Genomic DNA, 25,000 nt, shown 5'->3' with positions numbered 1-25,000 from the left:
TGCTCACTGCCTTATATAACACTAGAAATAATAGCTTGTAAATATTGGATTGAAAACCCCTTTTGATTGAAAAAAGTTGATGGTTGCTAACAGGGCTCAAATCCTCATCCCAAGTAGACATAACAAACGTTCTACCATTGGACCAAAGCAATCCATTGAATTTCTCCCTCCATTTTAGAAACTTTTTACTTACCAAATAAGAGCTGTATGTTGCTGATGTCATAAGAATATATAAAATCATTTATAATCATCAGTAATTTATTGCCTAAAACTTGAGAGAATATAGAAGTAATGTCTATATATTTTTGGATGAAAATGTTATATAAATGAGATATGTTCCAAGATAATGAGGCTCTATATAAATAGTAATGTTAATACTCTAAAATTTTAATGAAATTGCAATTTAAAAACTCATTTTTTTCTTTATTTTAAGCAGAAATGCATTAGTAAGTGAATAAATGTCTACGTAATTAGAAAATATTCAAGCAGAGTTAAACCTATTTGCAGAACAAAGATCAGTTCCAAGATTTCTTGGAGGAAAATACTCTAAACTGATATTGAAGAATTTACACACACTTCTTCTTCCCAGGTTAGTCATAATTAAACAGACATAGGATGAAAGGTATTGCAGATACAAAGATATAACCACATTTTCTTTTCTCAGGATTACATTGTTCAAAGTTTTTCCTTCCTTTTTAAGATGGTAGGATATGAGTTGAAGAAAATTTGGCTGCTATTTCTAGCAGGCCACTTTATATCAGTTGTTGTTGTTGTTCTTGCTGTTGTTGTTGTTCTTGCTGTTGTTGTTGTTCTTGCTGTTGTTGTTATTATTTAACCCAGCCATGACCATCCCTCTTATTTTTCCCTTTCTCCATGTATAGACCGTCTAGAACTACATTAGTCAATATGTCCTTCTCTTTTCTTTAACTTATAGGGGAGAAATAGTTGCTATTTCTAACAGGCCAAACGACTGTCTACACAAATGATTCTCAACCAGGGTCCAATATGTCCCTTCCACTCTTTTATTTGTTTCAGTCATTTGACTGTGGCCATGCTGGAGCACTGCCTTTAGTCAAACAAATCAACCCCAGAACTTATTCTTTGTAAGCTTAGTACTTAGTCTATTGGTCTCTTTTGCCAAACCACTAAGTTATAGGGATGTAAGCACACCAACATCAGTTGTCAAGCAATGGTGGGGGGACAAACATAGACACACAAACACCCACACACACAAACACCCCCCCCCCACACACACACACATTATGTGACAGGCTTCTTTCAGTTTCCATCTACCAAAGCCACTCACAAGGCTTTAGTCGACCTGAGGCTATATCGGAAGACACTTGCCCAAGATGCCGCTCAGTGGGACTGAACTCAGAACCATGTGGTTAGTAAGCTAGCTACTTACTACACAGCCACTCTTGTGCCTATTTATATTTTTGAAGTACTTTCAACTATTAGTATATATTACTCTCACTTCATGAAATGTACCATGAGCACTGGCATTCATGGACATCCATGCCAAAGTTTAAAGATTCGTGGTTTTCCTTGGAAATGATATAACTATTGTTTCCTGTTGCCCTCAACTAATATATTTACAGTTTACTCTGCTTGTTTCCTGCTTTCCCAAGCTTACTCTTGAGGCATAGAGCTTATTTTGACCTTAAGGCAGGAGCATTGGCTCATATGGCATCAAGGAATGTTCACATAACAATAGGTCTGTGTGACACATGTCAAGGTGTCAGACATCTTTTGGGTTTGGTATGCTAAGCTGCAGGACTCTCTTCAGCCATTTGACCTGAGTCTAGGACATTTACCCCCACCATGGACAATAACCCCACCCCCTCACAAGGACAATTACCCCTGAGTACAACAGATGATGATTTAAAATTTCTTAATATATTATAGAAAGGGTAATTAACCATGGGAGGTAATTGTCCTAGGGGATAGTTGTCATCGGGGGTAATTGTCCTATGGTGGTGGGGGGGGGGGGGGTAATTGTCCTCGGAGGGTAATTGTCCTGATATGCTTTGACCCGTAACTGGATCCCTTGATAGGTAATACTACCTTGGATCAGAACAGACTTAGGACTGTGTTAACTAAGAGGTGACTCCATATTCCATAAAACTGTTGAATTCCCAAGCTGGAATCTCAACTATCAAATGCAGTTTAATCTTTTAGTATTCACATTATTTTGTCAAAAGTAATGGTTACTTATTCACATTGTTTTGAACTAGTCGTGCATTATTTTATAGCTTTGAGATTTTGATGAGGTAACTGTTAATTTTTAGAATGATATTGTAAGGTTGTTGTGAGAAGCCAGACCTAACCAGTTTGAGTGTAAAACAGGTAGAATATTTGGCTGGATATGGCCGTTTTAAATGCTAAAGGGTTAATATATTTGCTGGTGAAGTTGCAGCAATATTATTACATTTTACTATTATTCTATATTGATTTCTAACAATGGTTTCAGGCCACCAATTCTGAGAAGAAGGTATAGTAGATTAAATTAATTCCTGTACTTGATTGGTACTTAATTTTATTTCACTATCTGAAACATTACAGGGCAAGTTGACCTCAATTAAATTTGAACTCAGAGTCCATAGCAGCAGGACAGATGTGGCAAGGCTGGTGTTCAAACAATCCTGCCACTTCACTACACTGATCCTCCAAAAGATGAAAGGCAAATTTAACCTCAGCAGGATTTGAGCGTAGAATGCAAAGAGAGAGTTGGATCAAATACTGTGAGGTGTTCTCTCCAAGACTCTAATGACTGGCAAATTAACTTGCCTTGTTATTCCTTGTAATTATCCCAATTGGTAATATAGGCTTGAAGTGAAGTACTTAAATCTATCAGATTTAAGTACTTGAGAGATACATATATAAATATGTGCATGTATGTGTATGTGTGTGTGTGTGTGTGTGTGTGTGTTTTGTGAAAGATATATATATCATCTCCAAAGAGATGAAAAACGACATGTACTGCACACATTTTGGATATGCTTAACTGCTAACACTTCCACTCCTGTAGATTTTATCTCAAACAAACAATACTCCCAGTAGCCCTGCCATGCCAGGGATTGCAATACCAGGCAGTGACTCTTGTGGCTTCTAATCTTAACTCACTGAAAGTGTTAACATCTAAATGCTTTGTCTTGGTGTAAAAGATAAGCTACAGAAAATATTCTGCTCAACACCAGACTTGCTTGTCACTTGTTTGACCTTAACCAGTTGAGCATGTCCCTTAGTTGCTGATATGTGCCTCACTGATCATGAGCAGGAGTAGAGAAGCATCATAATCATTTATTGTGAGGAATTCTTTGAGGTTTGAATAATTCACCTCTGGAAACATGGCCGTTTCATTTATCATCCTTAAGTAACTATTATTCTGGGACATTTTGAGTGGGATAGGTTGCTCGGTTTAAAGAAAATTCTATCTGGGTCCCACCTGCAAGATCGTGCACTGTTTATCTTGATGTAAGGTCACCACGTTGTGTGCATATGGTTGTGAAGTATGTACCTGCTGTACTCTTGTCAGATGGGTAGTCCTGATGGGTATGTTAGATTTTGTATATTTGTACATCAGCACCCCTTTGACAGCATATGCTGCTCTCTCACTCAATAATCCTTTCTACTGGAAGCACAAGGCCTCAAATTTGGGGAAAGGGATTAAGTCAATTCATCAACCCTAGTACACAACTGTTACTTAATTTATTGACCCCTAAAGGATGAAAGGTAAAGTCGACCTCGGTGGAATTTGAATGCCGAACGTAGCCGCAGATGAAATACAACTATGCATTTCACCTAACATGCTAACGATTCTCTCACTCAATAATAATAACTAATTCTTTTTAACTTTAGCACAAGTCCAGCAATTTTAGAGGGAGGGCATTAGTTGATTACATCGACCCCAGTATGCAAGTGGTGCTCATTTTATTGATGCCAAAAGAATGATGATGATGACGATGACAACAATTTCTTTTATTTGCCAGAAGGGCATCAGATAAGGAGTACATAACAAGGACATTTTACAATTTGTGTGGGGGTTTATATAAAGGATAGGGATGATGATGATGATGATGATAGTAATTATGATGATGATGATGATAATAATAATAATAATAATAATAATAATGATAATAATAATAATGATAATAATAATAGCAACAACACCAACAACAACAGCAACAATATTAATAATGTAAATTTGGAAGAACTGCTCAATTCATTGATTAATGATTTCTAAAAGGGAGTCTCAGTGATGAGAAATTTTATACCTTAATATGATTTATCAGGAAAAATCTAATAATCTAACAGCAGACTCTCTATTGCTATTTCATTATATACACACATGCCAATATTACAGCATGTCTGATGATATTGCAATGGTAGATTAAAATGCCTTATCTCCAATTATTTAGATAAATATGCACATGGTAAATAATTTACAGAACAAATATTGCAAAGTTTGTATGGAATTTCCATTGCTTTACAAAGAACTAACAGTAAATACAAGGAATATACATCAAAGAAATTGAGTTATAATTTCGTTGGACAGATAATAAAAACCAAGCATTCCCTAAATATGTAAAAGAGAGACGCGTACTCATAACATATTTAATTTCTACTATATTATAGAAGCCATGACGATGATGATGAGGATGATGATGATGATGAGGATGATGATGGTGATGGTGTTGGTGTTGGTGATGGTGATGTTGGATAATTGATGATGTACATATCTGTGAGCTGCATGTGTGAGTGATAGAAGGAAGGAGAAAGAGGAGAGAGAGAGATAGGAAGAGCAGGAGAAAGAAGAAGAAGAAGAAGAAGAAGAAGAAGAAGAAGAAGAAGAAGAAGAAGAAGAAGAAAAGGAGGGAGAGAGATGATATTGAAAGAGAGAGAGGCAGAGAGAGAGAGAGAGAGAGAGAGGCAGAGACAGAGAGAGACAGAGAGGCAGAGAGAGAGAGAGAGAGAGGCAAAGACAGAGAGAGAGAGAGGCAGAGAGAGAGAGAGAGAGAGAGAGGCAGAGACAGAGAGAGACAGAGAGGCAGAGAGAGAGAGAGAGAGAGGCAAAGACAGAGAGAGAGAGAGGCAGAGAGAGAGAGAGAGAGAGACAGAGAGGCAGAGACAGAGAGCGAGGCAGAGAGAGAGAGAGAGAGAGAGGCAGAGAGAGAGAGAGAGAGAGGCAGAGAGAGAGAGAGGCAGAGAGAGAGAGAGGCAGAGAGAGAGAGAGGCAGAGAGAGAGAGAGGCAGAGAGAGAGGAAGGGGAGATGAGAAGAAGAAAGAAGAAGGAAGGAAAGGAAAGAAAGCATTTGAGACATAATTGGGTAGATTGAGAGAGCCATAGTTATGCAACTACCCGTTCCCTTGGGTAATGATAGTCAGTTCTGTTGTTATTGTTGTTGTAGTTGCTGTTTAGCCCTTGGCCAGCTCAGAGAAGATACATTCTCTGCAAAAAGAAAAGCATTCCATATCTAGCGATAACCATCCTATCTTTGTAAGGCCATGTTGGATCAAATTATCTAATGTCTCCCTTTACCTATTCAAGATTGTATGGAGTGATCTGAAGGAGTCTTGTCTGCTATTTCTAGCAAATCAAGCAACCACATTCAGGTTCCCTTGTAAGAGTTTCCTTTATTTGATTTGTGCATGAATGTATTTGCATATGTGTAAGAAAGACAAACAACACAATATGGAGAGGAATATTCGATGGGATTATTATATATTAGATTGATATTAATTCAGCTTCATATTAATTCATTCTCCCCATATGCGACGGGACAAAGTTATAAGTGGGTCTTAATTATTAGTTTGTTTGAAAATTTATGACTGATTTGAAAATTAAATACCACCGAAAATATTGTTATTTTCTATCTCTCTGATGTTGACGTTGTTTGCTAACAGACATCACCATTATCAAACCTTAAACATTCAGATTACTTAGTCAAATTTAATACTCATTCATTGATATTGCTTTGAATTAATCATATCTTATCTCATAGCTTTGGGATTTCGGTGACGTGGATGTTTACTTTTAGAATGACACTATAGGGTAGGTGTGAGAGGCTTGACCTGGCTGGTTTGAAGATAAAACAGGTAGGATATTTGGGCTGGGTATGACTGGTTTGAATAATAAAGGGTTGATGTCTGTTTTCCATGTTGGAATAAGTTGGATGGTTTGACAGGAGCTGACAAACCTTCAGAGATCTGGGCAAAGCTGTTGTCTGCTTTGGTATGGTTTCCATGGCTGAATGATCATCCTAACAACAACCACTTCACAGGGTGTACTGGGTCAGGAAAAAGATATACATGCATAGTATATTATGTGTACTGCTTATGTTAGTCAGACTAATGTCCTCATGTGGATTGTTACTTTATATTTTGGCTGTTGTATACTCCAGCTTTCTTCAGGTGTCTTGCATTGAGCTCTGTTGTGGTATCGGAATTTTGAACCTAAACTTTCATTTGATCCATGAGGGCACACAGTTTTCATTCCATTCTTTGAATAGTGAAACAATCAAGATGAAGATGCCAGTCCAACTAATATAAATGGCATACATGAAATAAATTCCTTCTCTCAGAAATATAGAATTGCATTACATAATATATTTATGCATACTTATATATACATCCTCATCATTATCATCGTTTTAAAGTAAACTTTTCAGTGCTTGTATGGGTCAGACAGAATCCAATGAGGTAGATTTTCTACAGCCAGATACCCATCCTGCCATGAACCTTCACATGTTTCCAGGTTATATACATATTGTCTGTGTATCTGTGTCATTGTGTTTGTGCTTGGCCCCCACGATCACTTAACAACTGGTGTTGGTTTGTTTTTGTCCCCATTAGTGTTTCCGCAAAAGATATCGATTGAATAAGTACCAGACTTAAAATATTAACTCTGGGACGAATTTGTTTGACTAAACCTTTCAAGGTACTTCAGTATGACAGCAGTCCAATGATTGAAACAAGCAAAAGACAAACATGATATTATAATAGGTTTTCTGGTAGTCAAAGAAAACTACAGCCATGTTTTTATTATTGATGGTGGTTTCTGATTCTATTATTAATTCACAATTTGTCTACTCTACCAAGAACTGTTTGACATGTACCTATCTGACTTCTCCTGAGTCACTTGTCATTTTGATCAGCATGGTTCTTCATAGTTCTTCATATTCCTAATTCACATTCCTGCAGAAATATATTGCCTGAGGTTTTAAATAGTATAAGCCATGAAATTCTCTTTGTCACGCAAGTTTTCAAACTTAGGAAGAAAGAAGGACAGTTCAACCCAGTGTATTGTAATTCAAAATGGCATGTAGATTAAAAACCTACACTTGTATTTCATGACTGATTAATTTCCATATACAGCATAAGTTTTCTTTCCACCAGTAATTCTGAATACTATCAATACTTGGTGCAAACCCATTTTCAGTTTTTCTTCAATTCTCTTGAATGTCTTTCACACTTTTGACTTCTACTCACAACTTCTCTGTTATTCTTCCTTTCAATAGTAATGATGGTGTTGGGCTTTTTCTTTCAATAAGCTTGCCAGAATCCTATTAATTCATCTTTACCTGGTCTCAAACCACTTAACTGATTTGTTGCCATCATCCTGCATTACATATGTTATTAATTTCGAACAAACGAAGGTGGTGTTCTTTACTTTTCTAGTGTTGGTTTGATGTTTTCTGCAATACCTTTAATACCATTTCACTAAATCTTAATTCATGTAACCACAATTTGTAAGTCCTTATCTGTTAATAGCTTACAGTGTGTAATTATCTTTCAGAATTTCAATTTCTTTATAGCTTGTTTTCATTTTCTTCTATTCTTACATCTATATAATTCATTTGCTGTCCTGGCAATCTACCAATTATACCCTTTTTCTGTACACTTGTGGCTTTTTGCCAAAGCACAAATTATTAATTGTAGCTTGGCAGAAACGTTAGAGCAACAGACAAACTGCATCACAGTATTTCTTCTGTTTTTTTTTTGTTTTGTTTTTTAATGGTCTGAGATCAATTCCTGCCCCTTGTACCTAAATCAGAAATAATAATAATAATAATAATAATAATAATAATAATAATAATAATAATAAAAAGAGCACCGGGCTGAATAACAACATGGATGTGCTACACCGGGCTCCCTATACAAAAACATATCTAATCCAATAACATCGATGGAATTAGGCAACAGAACCGGTGGAAGATTTGAAGGAAGCGGTCTTTTAACGAAGATAATTTTTTTTTTATTCTTAAAAAATGAAATTTCACTGCAATACAAAGCACAGGTCCTCCTATGCACGATGTCTCAATGAAACACGTGCGATCACACACGCAAAACCAACACCGGAAAGTTTACAAACTATATAAAAAAGAAATGGAACAAAATAGTAAGTACATATATTGAATAATTACGCATACACTCGAACGTGTACACAATGATATATACGTTTTGATACCCATAGAACTACACATGCATCTTAATGTTTACACAACTACGTGAAAATCACAGGACACACTCACGCATACGAAAACACATATCACAAACGAAGCAAAACCAAAACTTTTTTTTTCTTCTTTATTTATTTTCATTTTGTGAACAAACACAGACAGTGAACCATTCATAAGTTTAAAACGCCACACACACACACACACAAAAATACACTATGCCCGGAGATAAATCTATCAACAAAAAAAATACAGATGAATACCGATCTGCTAGCCTTAAAAAGCTACGCTACGAGCAATGTTTACATGCTGAGAACTCGGTGACGGTGTTGTCTCAAAAAACTGACCCTAAACAGACAAATCCGTCCCCTAATGTCAACGCCAAAGCTCGTCATGCCTCAATGATAACAAGGCAGATCACAAACCAGATTGGTCATCGACCGAATCACGAAGGGCCACTTACTCGAAATAGATCTGCTAGCCTTAAGAAGCTACGTCACGAGAGCTCGGAGACGGTGTTGTCTCAAAAAATGTACCCTAAGCAGACAGATCCGTCCCCTAGCGTCAACGTCGAAGCTTGTTATGCCTCACTGTTAATAAAACAAAATATAAACCGGAATGGTCATAGACCGGGTTATAAAGGACCACTTACTCGGATAATGAACCAGATCCGAGACGAGAAATCTGCTACTGGTTCAAATCTTCCCGACACACAGGAGCTGGAAGTACCCCACAACCGGAATATTCCAACAGATGGCCATCCATGCTCGTCATCAAATAACCAAAAGAAAAAGAATGAAAAATGGTCTAGGGAAGATAATAAAGAAGTTCTTACAGCCTTCTACCATGCCATATATTTCCCTACAGATAAATCTAATACTGTACAAACCTACTTAAACTGGAGACAGAAACACCTTGAAGTAAGACCCTACATAGACAGTAACAAACTTGCCAACGTCAGAAGAAACATTATGAAAAAAAAATTACTAACTGAAGTAGAGATTGACCAAATTAAGCAAGCAGTAAAGGATAAAAAGAATGAAACTGCAACTAAAGAAGATAGTACAGAGGAAATCATTATAAACCAGCCCAAGGCTGATGAAAATACAGTAATGATTGAAAGAGTTAAGGTAACTGATAAGCAAAGTGAAATACTCTCTGAACCAACCATAAACACTAATGCAGGTGAAAATCAAATAGATGAAGGAAGTCATACAGAAATCGACGCAACAGAACTACATGATCTAAAAAATCAAATCATGATTGAATGGCTGAAAATTAAAGAAACTAGTATGAATGAACGCGACATTCTCCCCAAAATTCGCAATTCTAACCAAAACCTGAAAATAATTGGTAAAATCCGCCTTGCACTTAAGGATATAATTTCAGCTAATGATGTTGATATTACAGATCTCAACCACCTGTACTATGCATCCGCAAGAATCTCAACGATTCTATGTGGTGAAAAGATTAGAAAAAGACAACACTCCCACAAAAAGCCTTCTTGGCAAGAACGCATTCACCACCAAATTAAGCTGCTTAGATCTGACATAGAATGTTTGAAAAACCTTAAATTTGACAAGAGTATCAAACCTACAAAGACCCATAAACTAAAGAAAAAATATAATATGAAAACCATAGTTGACATTGATGCCACCATAGAAACCATCAAGCAAAAGGTATGTGCTAAAGCTGCCCGCATAGCAAGGTATGAAAAGCGTGTTAGATTCTTCCGAGATAATAACATGTTCAAAAATAACCCCAAAAATTTCTACAGGAAGATAGGGAAAACACCAGTAACAATAAAGTCTGTCCCATCAAAAGAAGAAGTGCAAGAGTTTTGGAATAAAATCTGGGCAGAAGATAAAACACACAATGAAAAGGCCCCTTGGATTGATAGAATATCTACAGACCTAGACTCCTTAGAGGAGCAAAAGTGGGAAGGGGTCAAGGTAGAAGATATAAGATCTGCTCTCAGGAGGTCAAGCAAATGGAAGTCTCCAGGAAAGGATAAAATTCCTAACTTCTGGTTGAATGCCTTCCCAGAAAGCCATGAACTGCTAACAAAACTTTACAATGATGTTTTGCAAAATCCTAGTTTGATGCCCTCTTGGCTAGTTAATGGTTTAACATTCCTGCTTCCAAAAAATGAGGAAACAAACGAACCAAAAAATTATCGCCCCATAACCTGCTTAACAACAATGTATAAGACACTAACATCTGTCCTAACCGAGTACACCTATAGTTTTTTAATAGAAAGTAGCATATTCCCTAATGAGCAAAAGGGATGTAAACGTGGATCTTATGGTTGTAAAGATCAGCTACTCATCAATAAGATGATCTTAGAAGATTGTCACAAGCGACACAAAAACTTGTCAATAGCCTGGATAGACTATAAAAAGGCCTTTGATAGCCTACCACATAGCTGGATTAGGAAATGTCTGGAAATGTATAAAATAGCTCCTACTCTGCAAAACTTTTTATCTGTAAGTATGAGATCATGGAGAACCACATTGATGTTGAACAATGACAATGAATCTCTAAATGCTGGAGATGTAAGAATTTCATGTGGCATTTTCCAAGGTGACTCACTATCACCACTCCTCTTCTGTCTAGCCCTAATACCGCTCTCAAAATTGCTCAATGATGCACAGTATGGTTATAAAATATTTGATAAAAATATAAATCATCTCATTTACATGGATGATTTAAAGCTCTTTGCAAAAAATGACCAACAACTCAAAGGCCTACTAGCGATTGTTAAACAATTCAGTGATGACATCAGGATGCAATTTGGCCTTGATAAATGTGCAAAAGCTACCTTTATCAAAGGAAAAATGACAAATACATCTAATGTGAACCTTGACCAGCAAAATGTCATAAAAGAGTTAGAACCAGCGGAGAGCTACAAATACCTAGGGGTAATTGAAGGGGACAATATCAAGCACTCAGTGATGAGGGAAAGGATCAGAAGAGAATGTTATCGCAGGGTGAGAGCAATACTGAAGACAGAGCTGAACGCGAGAAACAGGATCGAAGCGATCAATGCTCTAGCCATACCAGTCGTGACTTACAGTTTCAACATCGTCAACTGGTCAATTACTGAAATATGTAATGTTGACAGAAAAATACGAAAACTGTTGACAATGCATAGAATGCACCACCCTAAGGCAGATATAGAACGTCTTTATCTGCCAAGAAAAGAAGGAGGCCGAGGACTTTTACAGCTGGCATTATCAATGAAGGTAGCCACAATTGGCCTAGACACCTATCTGAAAAACTCTGAGGACTGGATGCTAAAACTTGTCTTAAAATATGAAAGCAAGAAAGCATCTTATTCAGTAACAAAACAGGCAAAGGAATATCTAAGTGAATTCCAATTGCAACAAATTCAAGAATTAGACGAACTAGAAACACCTGCAGAAAAAGCTAAGCGCTTGAAAACCCGTGCTAAAATTGCTGCCTTAGCTATTATGACTGAAAAATGGCATGGAAAACCTCTCAATGGCAAATACCCAAAGAGAGTGAATAATGCAGATATTGACAAAGCCCTTACCCACAAATGGTTAATGGCCTCTGGCTTGAAATCAGAAACAGAGGGGTTTATCATAGCAGCACAAGATCAATGCCTACCTACAAAGAACTACCAGGCCAACATATTAAAGAACGGCAGCTCCCCATTATGTCGTATATGCCAACAACAAAATGAGACCATCGATCATGTTGTCTCCATGTGCAGTCTGCTTGCGCCTACAGAGTATCTCAACAGGCATGATAGAGCTGCACAATATATTCACTGGGTAATATGCAAAAACCTGGAGTTGCCCCATGATAAAAACTGGTGGGAACACAAACCACCCCCAGTACTTGAAAATGATCACATTGCACTCCTCTGGAACTTCACCATTCAAACTGACAGAAAGATAGACGCAAATCGGCCAGACATCATACTGAAAGACTTCAGACAAAAATCATGCCTCCTCATTGATATGATTGTCCCAATCGATATAAACGTATCTGTCAAGACCTACCAAAAACTGAGCAAATATAAAGATCTTGAAATAGAAATTAGCAAAATGTGGAATCTGAAGACGAAAACAATACCTATTGTCATAGGTGCCCTGGGAATGACAGCGAAACGGGCTGATTACTACCTAGATCAGATTCCAGGAAACCCCAAAATGGCTGAAGTTCAAAAGATAGTGCTCATGGGAACTGCCCATATCCTACGTAAAATACTGTCTATGTGATCTCAAATTTTAAAGCAAACACATAATTTTCTTATGGTTTCTTAAACATTCACTTGAACAAAACTGTACAAATCCAAATATATGGTACCCTAGGCATAACACCTACATGAACTTCTAACTTGTTGTCTCTTGAGGTCTCTGGGTGAGACTTGGATCCAACTTGTACAAATGCAAAACAAAAGTCAAACATAAAATAATAATAATAATAATAATAATAATAATTAGGAAAGAGGGAGTATTGAGAGCAGAGAAAAAAGGGGAAACAAAGGAAGAATTACAAAATGGACATGAAGAAGAATTATGCAAGAAAGGACTACAAAATCAATTCCATGTAGCCACAACAGAAGTTTCTGGAAAAAATAGATGGGATTCGCTGATGAAAGGTACCCTAAGAAAAGAGGCTGAGAGCACTATACTGGCAGTGCAAGACCAAGCTTTGGCCATGAACTGGAGGGTCAACCTTCGGAATGAGTAAGCATCTCTGCTGTGCTGCATCTGCAATAGAGTGGATAAAACCATTGCCCATATTATGAACGAATGCCCTAGACTTGCCCAAAAGCACTGCAAGTTGTGGTGACACAACCAGGTAGCAAAATTGCTACATAAGAAACTGTGTGGAAAGCTTGAGAGAGGCAAGGTGTGCTATGAGCACAACAAATCACAGAGAGTGGCAGAGTCAGAGACTAGCAAAACCCTCTGGGATTTCCCAATCCAAACAGATCAAATGCTAGAATACTATATATACCATATAGCCCATGTTGCATGCCCTTTTGACCCACAAATAGTCAAGAAGGAAAGCGAAAAGATAGACAGATAAACCTTCTTAAGTACGAAATAGCCCGATTATGGAAAATGAAGAAGGTGAAGATAGTGCCAATTATTGTTTGGTCCTTGGGAACAGTATCAGAAGGCATCAAGAGGAATATAAAGGAAATTGGAATAGAGTGCCCAGTAGAACTGTTACAAAAGTTTTGCCTCCTTGGCATGGCCAGAATAATCAGGAAAGTATTAGATAGCTGAAAAGAATGAATAACATGGTACTATGGGCTGCAGTTGTAAGCCTACTATGCATGCAAGACTCCAGGAGCTCCAACAAAACCAGTGATAAAGAGAAAATAATAATAATAATAATAATAATAATAATAATAATGCCTGGATGCAGTACCAGGCAGTGGCTCTCATGGCTTCTGATCTTAATTGATTGGAAGAGTTATCATGTGTATTGTTTTGTTTTGGTATAAAAAGATGGGCTACAGCAAATATTCTGCTTAATACCACAGATTTGCTTGTCAGTTGTTTGACCTTAACCAGTTGAGCATGTCCCTTGGTGGCTGACGATGTGTGCATCTCTGATCATGAGCAGAAGTAGTGGGGGAGCATCATAGCCATGTGTTAAGAGGAATTCTTTGGGGTTTGAATAATTCACCTTTGGAAACATGGGGGTTTTGCTCAACATCCTTAAACAAACCTTATTCAGGGACCTTTTGAGTAGGATGGGCTACCCGACCTGAAGAAAATTCTAACTGGGCCCCACCTGCGAGGTCATGCACTGTTTATCATGATATGAGATCATCATATCGCACACATATGGTTGTGATGCATGTACCTGGTGTACCTTTATCAGATGGGTAGTCATGATGGGTATATTAGGCTTTGTATGTTTTACCCCAGTGTCATTTTGATGGCATGCACTGCTCTCTCACTCACGAGAAATTATCTAATTAACCTTTAGCATGCTTTGGCACATCATGGCACCATATAAGTTTTCTCCCCTATAGATGCAGGTGCATTACATTGCATTGAGAGGGGAGAAAACTCGTACGGCAACATGAGGCATCTACTATATGCTAAAGGTAAAAAAAGCAAAAGTTATGGCACTATCAGTTGTATCACTAAAACTGAAAAGACTAACAGTTTTGAGGGGAGGGGTTTAGCAGATATCTTCAACCCCAATATTTGTTTTGTATATTATTTTCAGTTACTGAGTTTGATGGTATCAACTATGGACTTCAATTTTGGTAACAAAGGAATAATCTCGTTAGATGTTTGTAGAGAGTAGAGAGAATTTAGAAGAAATTCAAAGTAGCTTCTAGGTATTTAGGCATCCAACGGTCAGTTCAGGTCATGTGGTTGTTTATGCTATCAAAGTGACATCAGTTATATTTAATTAGGATGTTGACATCATTTTGTCAGCATTCTGCAGGATGATGTATTCAACAACACAAGTTCATTACACTTAGATACAGCACATGATGGTGTAGACAAGGTATTGGCACCAGGCATTCAATTAGCATCTATAGCAACAACATTTGCACGTGGTAAGTAATGATGCTGTCAGGTAACAGAAGAGATTGCATAACTGACATGAGTAAGCTGTAGTCTTTATCTACAGCCTGGATTGTATACCTTACCTTTAAGTGCAAGCCAGCCTTATATATATAATAGTAATGATAATAATAATAATCACTAAGATGTGGCAGCTATCTGAGTCAAACATAAAGGTTGTCTCTATTGTCATCAGAGCATTCGGTACAATACCACCCAATCTAAAAAAACATCTGGAAATATTAGAAATACCCTACAATCTAAGTGTATTGCAAAAGTCGGCATTACTTGGAACTGCGCTCATATTGCATGAAGTACTGTCTGTCGGAGGTCCTTGTTGTGATTTAACAAACAGTACAAACTCCCAGGGTAGTGGCTCTCATGGCTTTTGATTTTAAATGATTAGAAGTGTTATCATGTAGATTGTTTTGTCTTGGTATAAAAGACGTGCCACACCAAATATTTTGCTCAATATCACAGATTTGCTTGTCAGTTGTTTGACCTTAACCAGTTGAGCATGTCCCTTAGTGGCTGACGATATGTGCATCTCTGATCATGAGCAGAAGTAGTAGGGGAGCACCACAGCCATGTGTTGAGAGGAATTCTTTGGGGCTTGAATAATAATTGACCTCTGAAAACTTAGGTGCTTTGTTGATCATCCTTAAAGAAACCTTATTCAGGGACCTTTTGAGTAGGATGGGCTACTCGACCTGAAGAAAATTCTAATAGGGCCCCACCTGCAAGGTTATGTGCTGTTTATCTTGGTATGAGATCAACATGTTGTGCACATATGGTTGTGATGCTTGGTGTACCCTTATCAGATGGAAGTCATGATGGGTATATTGGGCTTCATATATTTTACCTAAGTGTCACTTTGAAAGCATGTACTGCTCTCTAATTAATAATAATAATAATAATAACAATAACAATAATAATAATAATAATAATAATAATAATAATAATAATGTAGAAGGATCTGCAAAGTGATCATGGTAAAACACAGTTTGTTAGACTCTAGCACAAACATGGCTTGTATAGGGAACACAGATGACTCAATTATTGATCAATAAAATTTATTAATCAGATATAGTTCGTCCCATATTAAGATTAGGCAGAAACTGCTAAGATGATAAGTGCTATACAACTCCATCTCAGAAGCAAAAATTGTTATTTGTAATGTAATATTCGAATCTGTAAATAGAAGGGATGGAAAAAGTCATTGAGCTCTACAGCTGTTTCAAAAGAACATCAGATGTATGTTATGCAACATTTCAAGTGTCTGTAAGAGTAGTGTTTTCTCCTCATGTACACGTGACATTTTTAGTGGAAAATAATCTGCTGCAGAGGAGAATGCAAAACTGGGCTAGTAGAAAAAGGGGCAAAAAATGAGTGTCGATTGGAATTGGTTAAGAATCAATGATGTATCTTACTCACCAATTACTCAAGCAAGATTGATCTCCTTTTGTCATCAACATATGCAAATTACTGTAGAGTCTACAGCAGATAATAATCTCATTAATGTATATGTGACATCAATGCTAGGCAGCCATTATGTTGAAGCGGGGATGTTGATTTCTTATGAGAGATAAAAAGGAGTAATAACATCATAACAGAGAAAACCAGGGAAGAGCAAAGAGGGGGGGGGGGGGAGAAAAAAGAAGAGAAAAGGAAAAAGTAAGGTGACAGGTGAGGGTTACTAGTATGTATACAAATATGGATAACTACCTTTCATACAAAAAGAAAAAAGAGAAACTATGTTGATATATGGATACTAAGCATATACCTATATACATGCACTCATAGGCATACTGAATATAGATATATATATATATATACATACATACATAAATACATATATATATACATATATATATATATATATATATAAATATATATACACACACATATATATACATGTATATATATATATATATATATATATATATATATATATATATATACACACATATATATACATGTATATATATATATATATATATATATATATATATATCTATATATATATATATATTACCAGATATACATATGGCCCAAACATGAATATTTATTAACAGACTTGTCACACACATACAAATAAATAAATAAATAAATAAATAAAGATATAGCTGCAGGTACATATACACTTAAGGCATAAATTGTACAAACAAATACGATTGCACGATATCGAACATAAAAGTATAATATCAAGTATATCTGTAGACACGCACATTTATAAACAAATAGAATGTAGGTACAGGTATGTATACACTTAGACATGAATCATACAAGTGAAACCAATCATACAATATTAAGATAAATGTATAGTATGAGGTATGTATATAAACACATAAACAAATATACATTCACACATAATTATGCCGGAATTAAAGGGAAGGCAGAAACAAGGAATTGCGCAAAATAATAAAAAGACATATGTGAACAAACTAGCATGTGTAGTCAGAACTGCATAACTTTATACACACACACACATACACATACACACACATTCATATGTGCAATATATAAATCCTCACGCACACTTGGAAGAGCAAAAATCAAAACAATAATATGTACATCTTTTATAACATGCTCATGTACACAAAAATCTGGAACAGCATTTGCTGTGGGATTTAGTCTAGATCATCTCGATAGAGATTTTGTGTGTTAAAAACATATTGTTGTCCATATATGTGTCAAGCCACTAATGTTTTGGTATGATTTTTGCCGTTTCAATGACTGACACCATATTGTCAGCTGAAGGAAGTTACAAAACATTAATATCTCACAGTCCACTGATATTATATGAGGCATGTTGTGCTTTTAACAGACAAAGTCGCAACAGCAGACTTGTTCACTAAGACTAATACCACAGCATGCTCAGTTCCACGTTTGTGGATACATAAATGTGTTATAAATGATGTATACAACATTTACATGCATATATGCAAACACTCACATATATACTTATGTTTGTATATGAATATATATGTGTATGCATGGGTACGTTTGTGTGTGTGTGTACATGTACATATATATATATATATATATATATATATATATATATATATATATATATATATACACACACATGTACATGCACACATGTGTGTGCGTGTACATATATATATATATATGTATATGTAAGAAATATTTCATGTGTAGAGGATTTATAAAAGAAGCGAATAGACCCAAAATATTATCTGTAGCAGGGGGTTCATAAATTAAACGTCTGATTCTTAAACTTATTTTCACACTAAAATAGGAACTTACTCATGCATATCAAAATGTTAACTTAAAGAGGCAGGCATGCACTTCTAACAGGAACAAATGGGCAAACCTATATTATGCAACTGTCATCATTAGAAGCTGGCCATATCCTTGTTCAGAAACAGAATATAGATTGAAATATGTATAAGACAGAGAGGAGTAAGAAGTGGTTTTCAAATTAACAAGCAGGTTTCTTATAATACAAACAAAAAAAACTCAGATATTTAGAAATGGTGACTCCTAAACTTACTGTAAAGTAAAATAATTTGATTGAGCCTATATAGGATTGCTTAATGTGCCAAGATTTCTTTTTGCTTTTTATTTGTTCCAGTCATTGAACTACAGCCATGCTAGAGCAATGCTTTGACTGATTTTAGTCAAATGAGTGGACTCCAGTACTTATTTTTATTTTTTTAAAGCCCGATACTTATCCTATCAGTCTCCTTTTACTGAACTGCTAAGTTACAAGGATGCAAACAATCCAAACTGGTTTTAAAACCGTGGTGCAGGACAAGCAAAAGGACAGACATAAAAACACACACACACACACACACACACACACACACACACACAACACACACATACACACATATATATTGATGTATATATACATATATACACAATTTGAGCTTCTTTCAGTTTCTGTCTACCAAATCCACTCAGAATTTGGTTGGTCCATGATGTAGTAGGAAACACTTGCTCAAGATGCCACGCAGTGGGACTGAACTCAGAAATATGTGGCTAAACAAAGAAAAAATAGAACAAAACATTCTTGATGTACAAAAACACTTAATTACTCTCCTAATTAGCTCACACATTTGTCTCCAATTTGCTGTTTTTACAAATGAAACTTATTAACTCAAGAGCAAAAAATCTCTCTCAAACACAAATCTATTTAAGAAATCAATTGTAATTGATTTTGTTCCTTTGTGTAATTTTGTAAAATTCCAAAGTTAAAGGTATCTGCAATATTTAGACTGAGATCTTTCACTAAATTGTATGCATTAGTTAATGAACAGACAGTGAGTGAATGTATGTGTTATGGCTAGCTTTGGACAAGTAATCCCTTGACCACTAGTCAAATGATACTGTCATATTTATCAAACTTGCAAATGCAAATGTATACAAATAGTTGATGTATATGTATATATGTGTATATTGGTGTATTTAATCTCCATTTATATGAATAGTTTGTGTATTTATGAATGTACCATTCGCAGCAGTGAATTCACACAGCATTTAAATTTATAATATTACACAATGCTTGTAAGTATATGTATGTATTTACATATTTATATGCATACACACATACACACACATATATGCATTTGTGTGTATTTTTGCACGTGTGTGTGTGTGTACATACATTTACATATTGATATATAATGTATGTATGTGGGTGCATGTATGCATATATGGATGTATGTTGGTATATTCGTGGATGTTTGCTGGTGTTATATGTATTTGTATCAATAATTGTGAATTCATGCTTGTACAGACAAGCCTCCCTATTTGTACATACAGTATTTAAATTTACCCAATTACCATAATCATGCATATATTCATTTGTGTGCGCGTGTGTGTATGTGTATTTTTATATTATATTAAGTTACTGGAAATTGAAACTTCCAATAAATGCATAAATGAACTCTTCAACTTATTTTGAGTTCCCCTTTTTCTATGCACTATATCACTTCACACAAGCATGCACACACGCATGCACACGCACACACACACACACACACACACACACACATACACGCACACACATACATGCTGACATGATTTCATGGGTCTTGTCCTGTACGTCTAACCATTTTGAGAGTTCTTTAACCATGTCGTTTGTGAGGACCAACACTGATCATATATCAGTGCTTCTTCCAATGTCTTTCACAGCCACGCTCTTATTACCAAATTGTCATATGTTGTATGCATCATATTACCCACATATCTGTACAAGTGAAGGCTTGCACTTAGAACAAGATGTATAAAACCACTTCTATCTAACTCTTTTAGATCCAAACTAAACATTATGTCCTGTATGTCTGCAATTTTTTTTATCTCCGTTTCAAACTTCAAGACCAGTGATTCTCAACCATTTTTCCCCTGTGGACCCCCTCTGGTTCCTTTTTTGCTTGGATGGACCATCACAGCCATTCAATGTTTTAAAATTCTTATATTTTTATAATTAAATATTATTAGAAATTATATAAAAAATTTGTTACCATATTTTGTATATAGGTGCAGACATGGCTGTGTGGTAAGAAGCATGCTTTCCTACCACATGGTTTTGGATTTAGTTCCACTGCATGGCATGTTGGGCAACTGTTTTCTACAATAGCCTTGGGCCAACCAAAGCCTTGAGAGTGGATTTGGTAAACGGAAACTGAAAGAAGCCCGTCATATATATATATGTATATATTTATGTGTGTGTGTGTCTTTGTGTCTATGTTTGTACCCCAATCATCACTTGACAGCTGATGTTGGTGTGTTTACATCCTTGTAACTTAGCAGTTCAGCAAAAGAGTGTGATGAAATAGGTACTAAGCTTGCAAAGAATAAGTCCTGGAGTTGATTTTTTTGACTAAAACTCTTCAAGGTGGTGCTCCAGCATGGCCGCAGTCAAATGACTGAATCAAGTAAAAGAATAAAAGAATAAAAGAATAGTAGAAGTATGAGCAATTTATTAGCAACAAAATTTTATATGGACCACAAACAGTAATATGGACCCCAAACAGTAATATGGACCCCAGTTGAGAACCAGTATTTTATACTATTATAAAATCAAACAACAGCATTTTTTTATTATTAAACTTCTAATGAAGTAATGTCTACTGAAAGATTGTGCAAAATTAATCTTATATCTCAGTTTATCTGCATCATTGTGATAATCCCCATCATGTGCTCTGAGATTTCTTTTAAGACCAGCACTTGACCTAAGATTCAAAATTTCTACAGAATTTTTATAGGTTACTTGTGGTATGGTAATCTTATGCACTTTCATGTGCCTTTTCAAATCAGATTTACTCTGACAGATTATCAATTATACAACACAGGTGTTGTTCTCATAAAAAGCGGGCAATTCATTGTTGACGCATCTCAATTTTGCGAATTATGGCATAATTTTATGTGGCTTATATAGCCAGCTTTTTATGGGGCATGTCACTCTCAAAACTGTATTTCCAATGCTTAATATCAGCTAGTGCCTTAATGATACTTCCCTTTTTCAAAGTATTTTGACTAGCACAAATCTAGCAATAATTTCCTTTACTAGAGACCTCCATTCATTTCTATCAGTCACTTTTGCATTCCAGAATTTTAAATCTATTATCAGTTTCACTAGATTGTCATCAATACAGTCCCTGTACCATTTCTTTGGAGTATGCTGTGGGCATTTCCCAAATTGTAACTTCCCATAAAAATCTGCTTAGGCATTTTCAATAAATTTTCTGCTGCATGTGTTGCCCTTAGTCCAAAAGACCAATCTGATGTTCATGCTGGTACTTAATGAACTCTATGTGGAGCCTAATATCTGTAGAAAAAATACAAGATTAGGAGTGGTGGGTACACTTCCATACATGCTAAGTACCTAGAGATGGCAGTCTTGATTTTGAAATTATACAGTTTGAGTCACCTCCACACGACTTAGAGTTTCGTTGATCCATACAACAAATTCATTACATAAGGTGCTAAGAGCAGCATGAGAGATTTTATGAGAAATTCATGATAGCTTCTAAGTCTTAGGACTCTCTTGGTCAGTTCAGGTTATGTAGTATTAATGCTATGAATGTGACACAACTATATTCTTTATTTTTAACATCCTGTCCAGATACATGGGCTTAAAATTAAAGTTTCCGGTGTTACTTAAATAGCATTAATATCATGTGACCTGAGATGAACAATAGACGCTTAACACCTAGGAACCATCTTGAATTTCTCTCAAAATCTCTCATTCTGCTCCTTGCATCTAATGAGATAGATGTGTCCTATGCACCCACGAAACTTAAGTCATGAATGTGTGAAGTGCTGCTCTCTTTCATTTGTTCACACAAATATGCATGTCATACATATAAACATACGTGTGTGTGTGTAAGTGCGCATGTGTGTGTATACATAGTTTGCAGTTCCATTGTAGGTAGGATCAACAAAAAATGTACTCTGTCCAGTGAGAGATAAATATCATTTAATATACACAATTACAAAAGTGCACATTATTTTCTTGTGTTTTCTCATAGTCCAGTGTGTTGGTTTTAAATACATTTAACATTATGAACTGAGCCTGAAAGATCACTTGGAGATAAGTGAGATGTTATATAAATCTGCCAGTTTAACCATTTTGTATTCAAATTTCTTTGTCAAATGCATTGCTTATTTATTCTCATTGTTTTGAATTAATCAAACATTATATTGCAACTTCAAGATTTCAATGGGTGTATTATATATTTTTAGAATGACAAGACTGAGTAAGTGTGAAAGGTTAGATTTGGCGAGTTTTAACATAAAGCAGGTAGAATATTTTAGCTGGATATGGCCAGATTAAATGCTAATAGGCTAATGTAATAGGCTAATATTATGAGAACATCTTAGCATGATGTTAAAGAGATTCAGGTCAGTAGTAGAGAAATAGTTCTGTCTTAGAGTTGTGATGTGATATGAGCATGATTTTTGCAGAGAACAAATTTAAAGTTGATACCAACATCATCTGAGCAATGCTAAAGGAAAAATTATCCACATCATACAAATGATATAGCACTCAAGGTACCATTGGGAGGAATAAATATGTGTATATATATATATATATATATATATATATATATATATACTTTTATGTACATCTGTGTATAAATGTGTGTGTGTGCATGTGTGTGTATGCATATATACCAGTAAGCTACCAGGTGTTAGTCATTCATTTTATTATCCAATAATATATATATATATATATATATATATATATATATGCATATATGTATGTATTTTAATTATGATCATTCAGGTTTTCTTTGTATATCAGGAATAACATATTCCTATACTCTATCCTTTTGTAAAAAAAAGAAGATTTTTTGATCCAAGTAGATTTATCTTCTATTCCTTGCAGTTGACTGGAAAGAGAACATATATTCCCAATGATCTCAAATCATGTATCTGCCTCATGTCAGGCAAATATGTTACCTATTACACCAGTGAGTTGGTTGTTGCTCTGGATTGTATAATTCACTACTGTAGATAACTGCAGCATTCTGAAATCAATGAGCAAATTTAGTTATCTAATAGCATAGAGTTCAATCTCTTTTGAGTGTTACATCTATCTAGAGAAAGATGTATCACTCACACTCAAATTAAATGCTTCAATGGAGTTGAGTAGCCCAAAAGATTTTTGTTACTTGGAGAGGATTCGATTAACTATTATCTTACCTGTTTGAGCTGTCAATAATTTACCTTTCTAAATCACAAAGCTTGTTACTGAACAAAATGTAAATTAAGTCTTTTTATATTGAATATAGCCTGATAACTTTTCTTAGCATGAGCAAATCTACTTCTTTATTATATTATTTCAAAGACTAAAGTCTTTGCTGATGTGATTCTGCTAATAGTAATAGGTGCATTAATATTATTAAGAACTTCACAGGCAGTGTGGTATTGTGATAAGTTTCAGGCAAATGAAATCCACGACCTTGATTCTAATATTAAATGGAAGCTAATTTTAGATAATGTAAACTTCCTTTTGCGAGGTTTGACCTTCATGATTAGTTGTTAATGGACTGTAAATCTAAAATGTGAAACTATTTAGTTACATAACATAATTATAGCGTTGGTAGTTGTTTAAATGGTAATTCTTTGCATTACTCTATTGTATAACTTCTTCCAGCTTGTCAAGAGTTGGTTGAATTAGAAGAACAATTGCGGTGTTTTTAAGATCAAATTCCATGCAGTCGACTCCAGCTTTTGTTTCTAATGAAGTCAATAAGATAATTACCACTTGTCAAGAAACTGGATTTGATATATCTGAATATACTCATGGGGGTGGCACTGGTCCTAGTATGTCCTCAGTTCTACTAATGAAACTAGTAAAAGAATAAATGAACAGAAAAGGAAAAGATTGAAAAATTACACAGAAAGCCAATCCATCTATTATCTTTCATTTGGTTCGGTCATTAGACTGTGGCTCTGCTGGGGCAGTGCCTTGAACAGTTTAGTTGAACAAATGACCATAGAATTTATTTTTAAGATCGGTGCTTATTTTATTGTTCTATTTTTTTGCCAAACTACTAAGTTAAGGGGACATAACAAACCAACACCACTTGTCAGGCAGTGGTAGGGGACAAACACACACACACACACACAGTAAGTTATATATTTGAGAGGCTTCTGCACAGTTTCCATCAACCAGATTCACTCACAAGGAATTCGTCAACCTGAAGATATCGTCAAAGACACCTACCCAAAGTGTCATGCACTGAAACTGAACCCATAATCACATGGCTACAAAGTAAGCTTCTTAACCATACAAACATACCTGCATGATGAAGACTGAAAGCAATTTTTTAAGATGAGGTACTATTTTAAAATTGTGTGCTAAGATTTCCTTCTTTACTTGTGTTTCCAACAGATAGCTAGGTCATCACTTGATAGGAAAGATACAGAGGGTATCATTCATCCACCCTATCGGTACAGTGAGATGTCTACAATATCAAATGCTGA

General features: G+C 35.6%; 1 protein-coding gene across 1 annotated transcript in view; it reads left to right on the top strand.

Moving 5' to 3' along the window:
* LOC106872384 (protocadherin gamma-C4) overlaps positions 1-25,000 on the top strand; it is a 102,104-nt gene that overhangs the window by 73,850 nt on the left and 3,254 nt on the right. Inside the window, exon 3 of the mRNA XM_014919369.3 lies at positions 24,909-25,000. This exon is cut by the window's right edge and continues 62 nt beyond it. Coding sequence (XP_014774855.1) covers positions 24,909-25,000 — 92 coding nt within the window. The remainder of the gene's footprint in view (positions 1-24,908) is intronic.

Source organism: Octopus bimaculoides, chromosome 14 (assembly GCF_046866305.1).
Source record: "Octopus bimaculoides isolate indiv1 chromosome 14, ASM4686630v1, whole genome shotgun sequence".
In the NCBI taxonomy this organism is placed as follows: domain Eukaryota; kingdom Metazoa; phylum Mollusca; class Cephalopoda; order Octopoda; family Octopodidae; genus Octopus; species Octopus bimaculoides.
The sequence above is the reverse complement of the archived record's forward strand: the minus strand, read 5'-3'. Positions and strand labels throughout refer to the sequence as shown.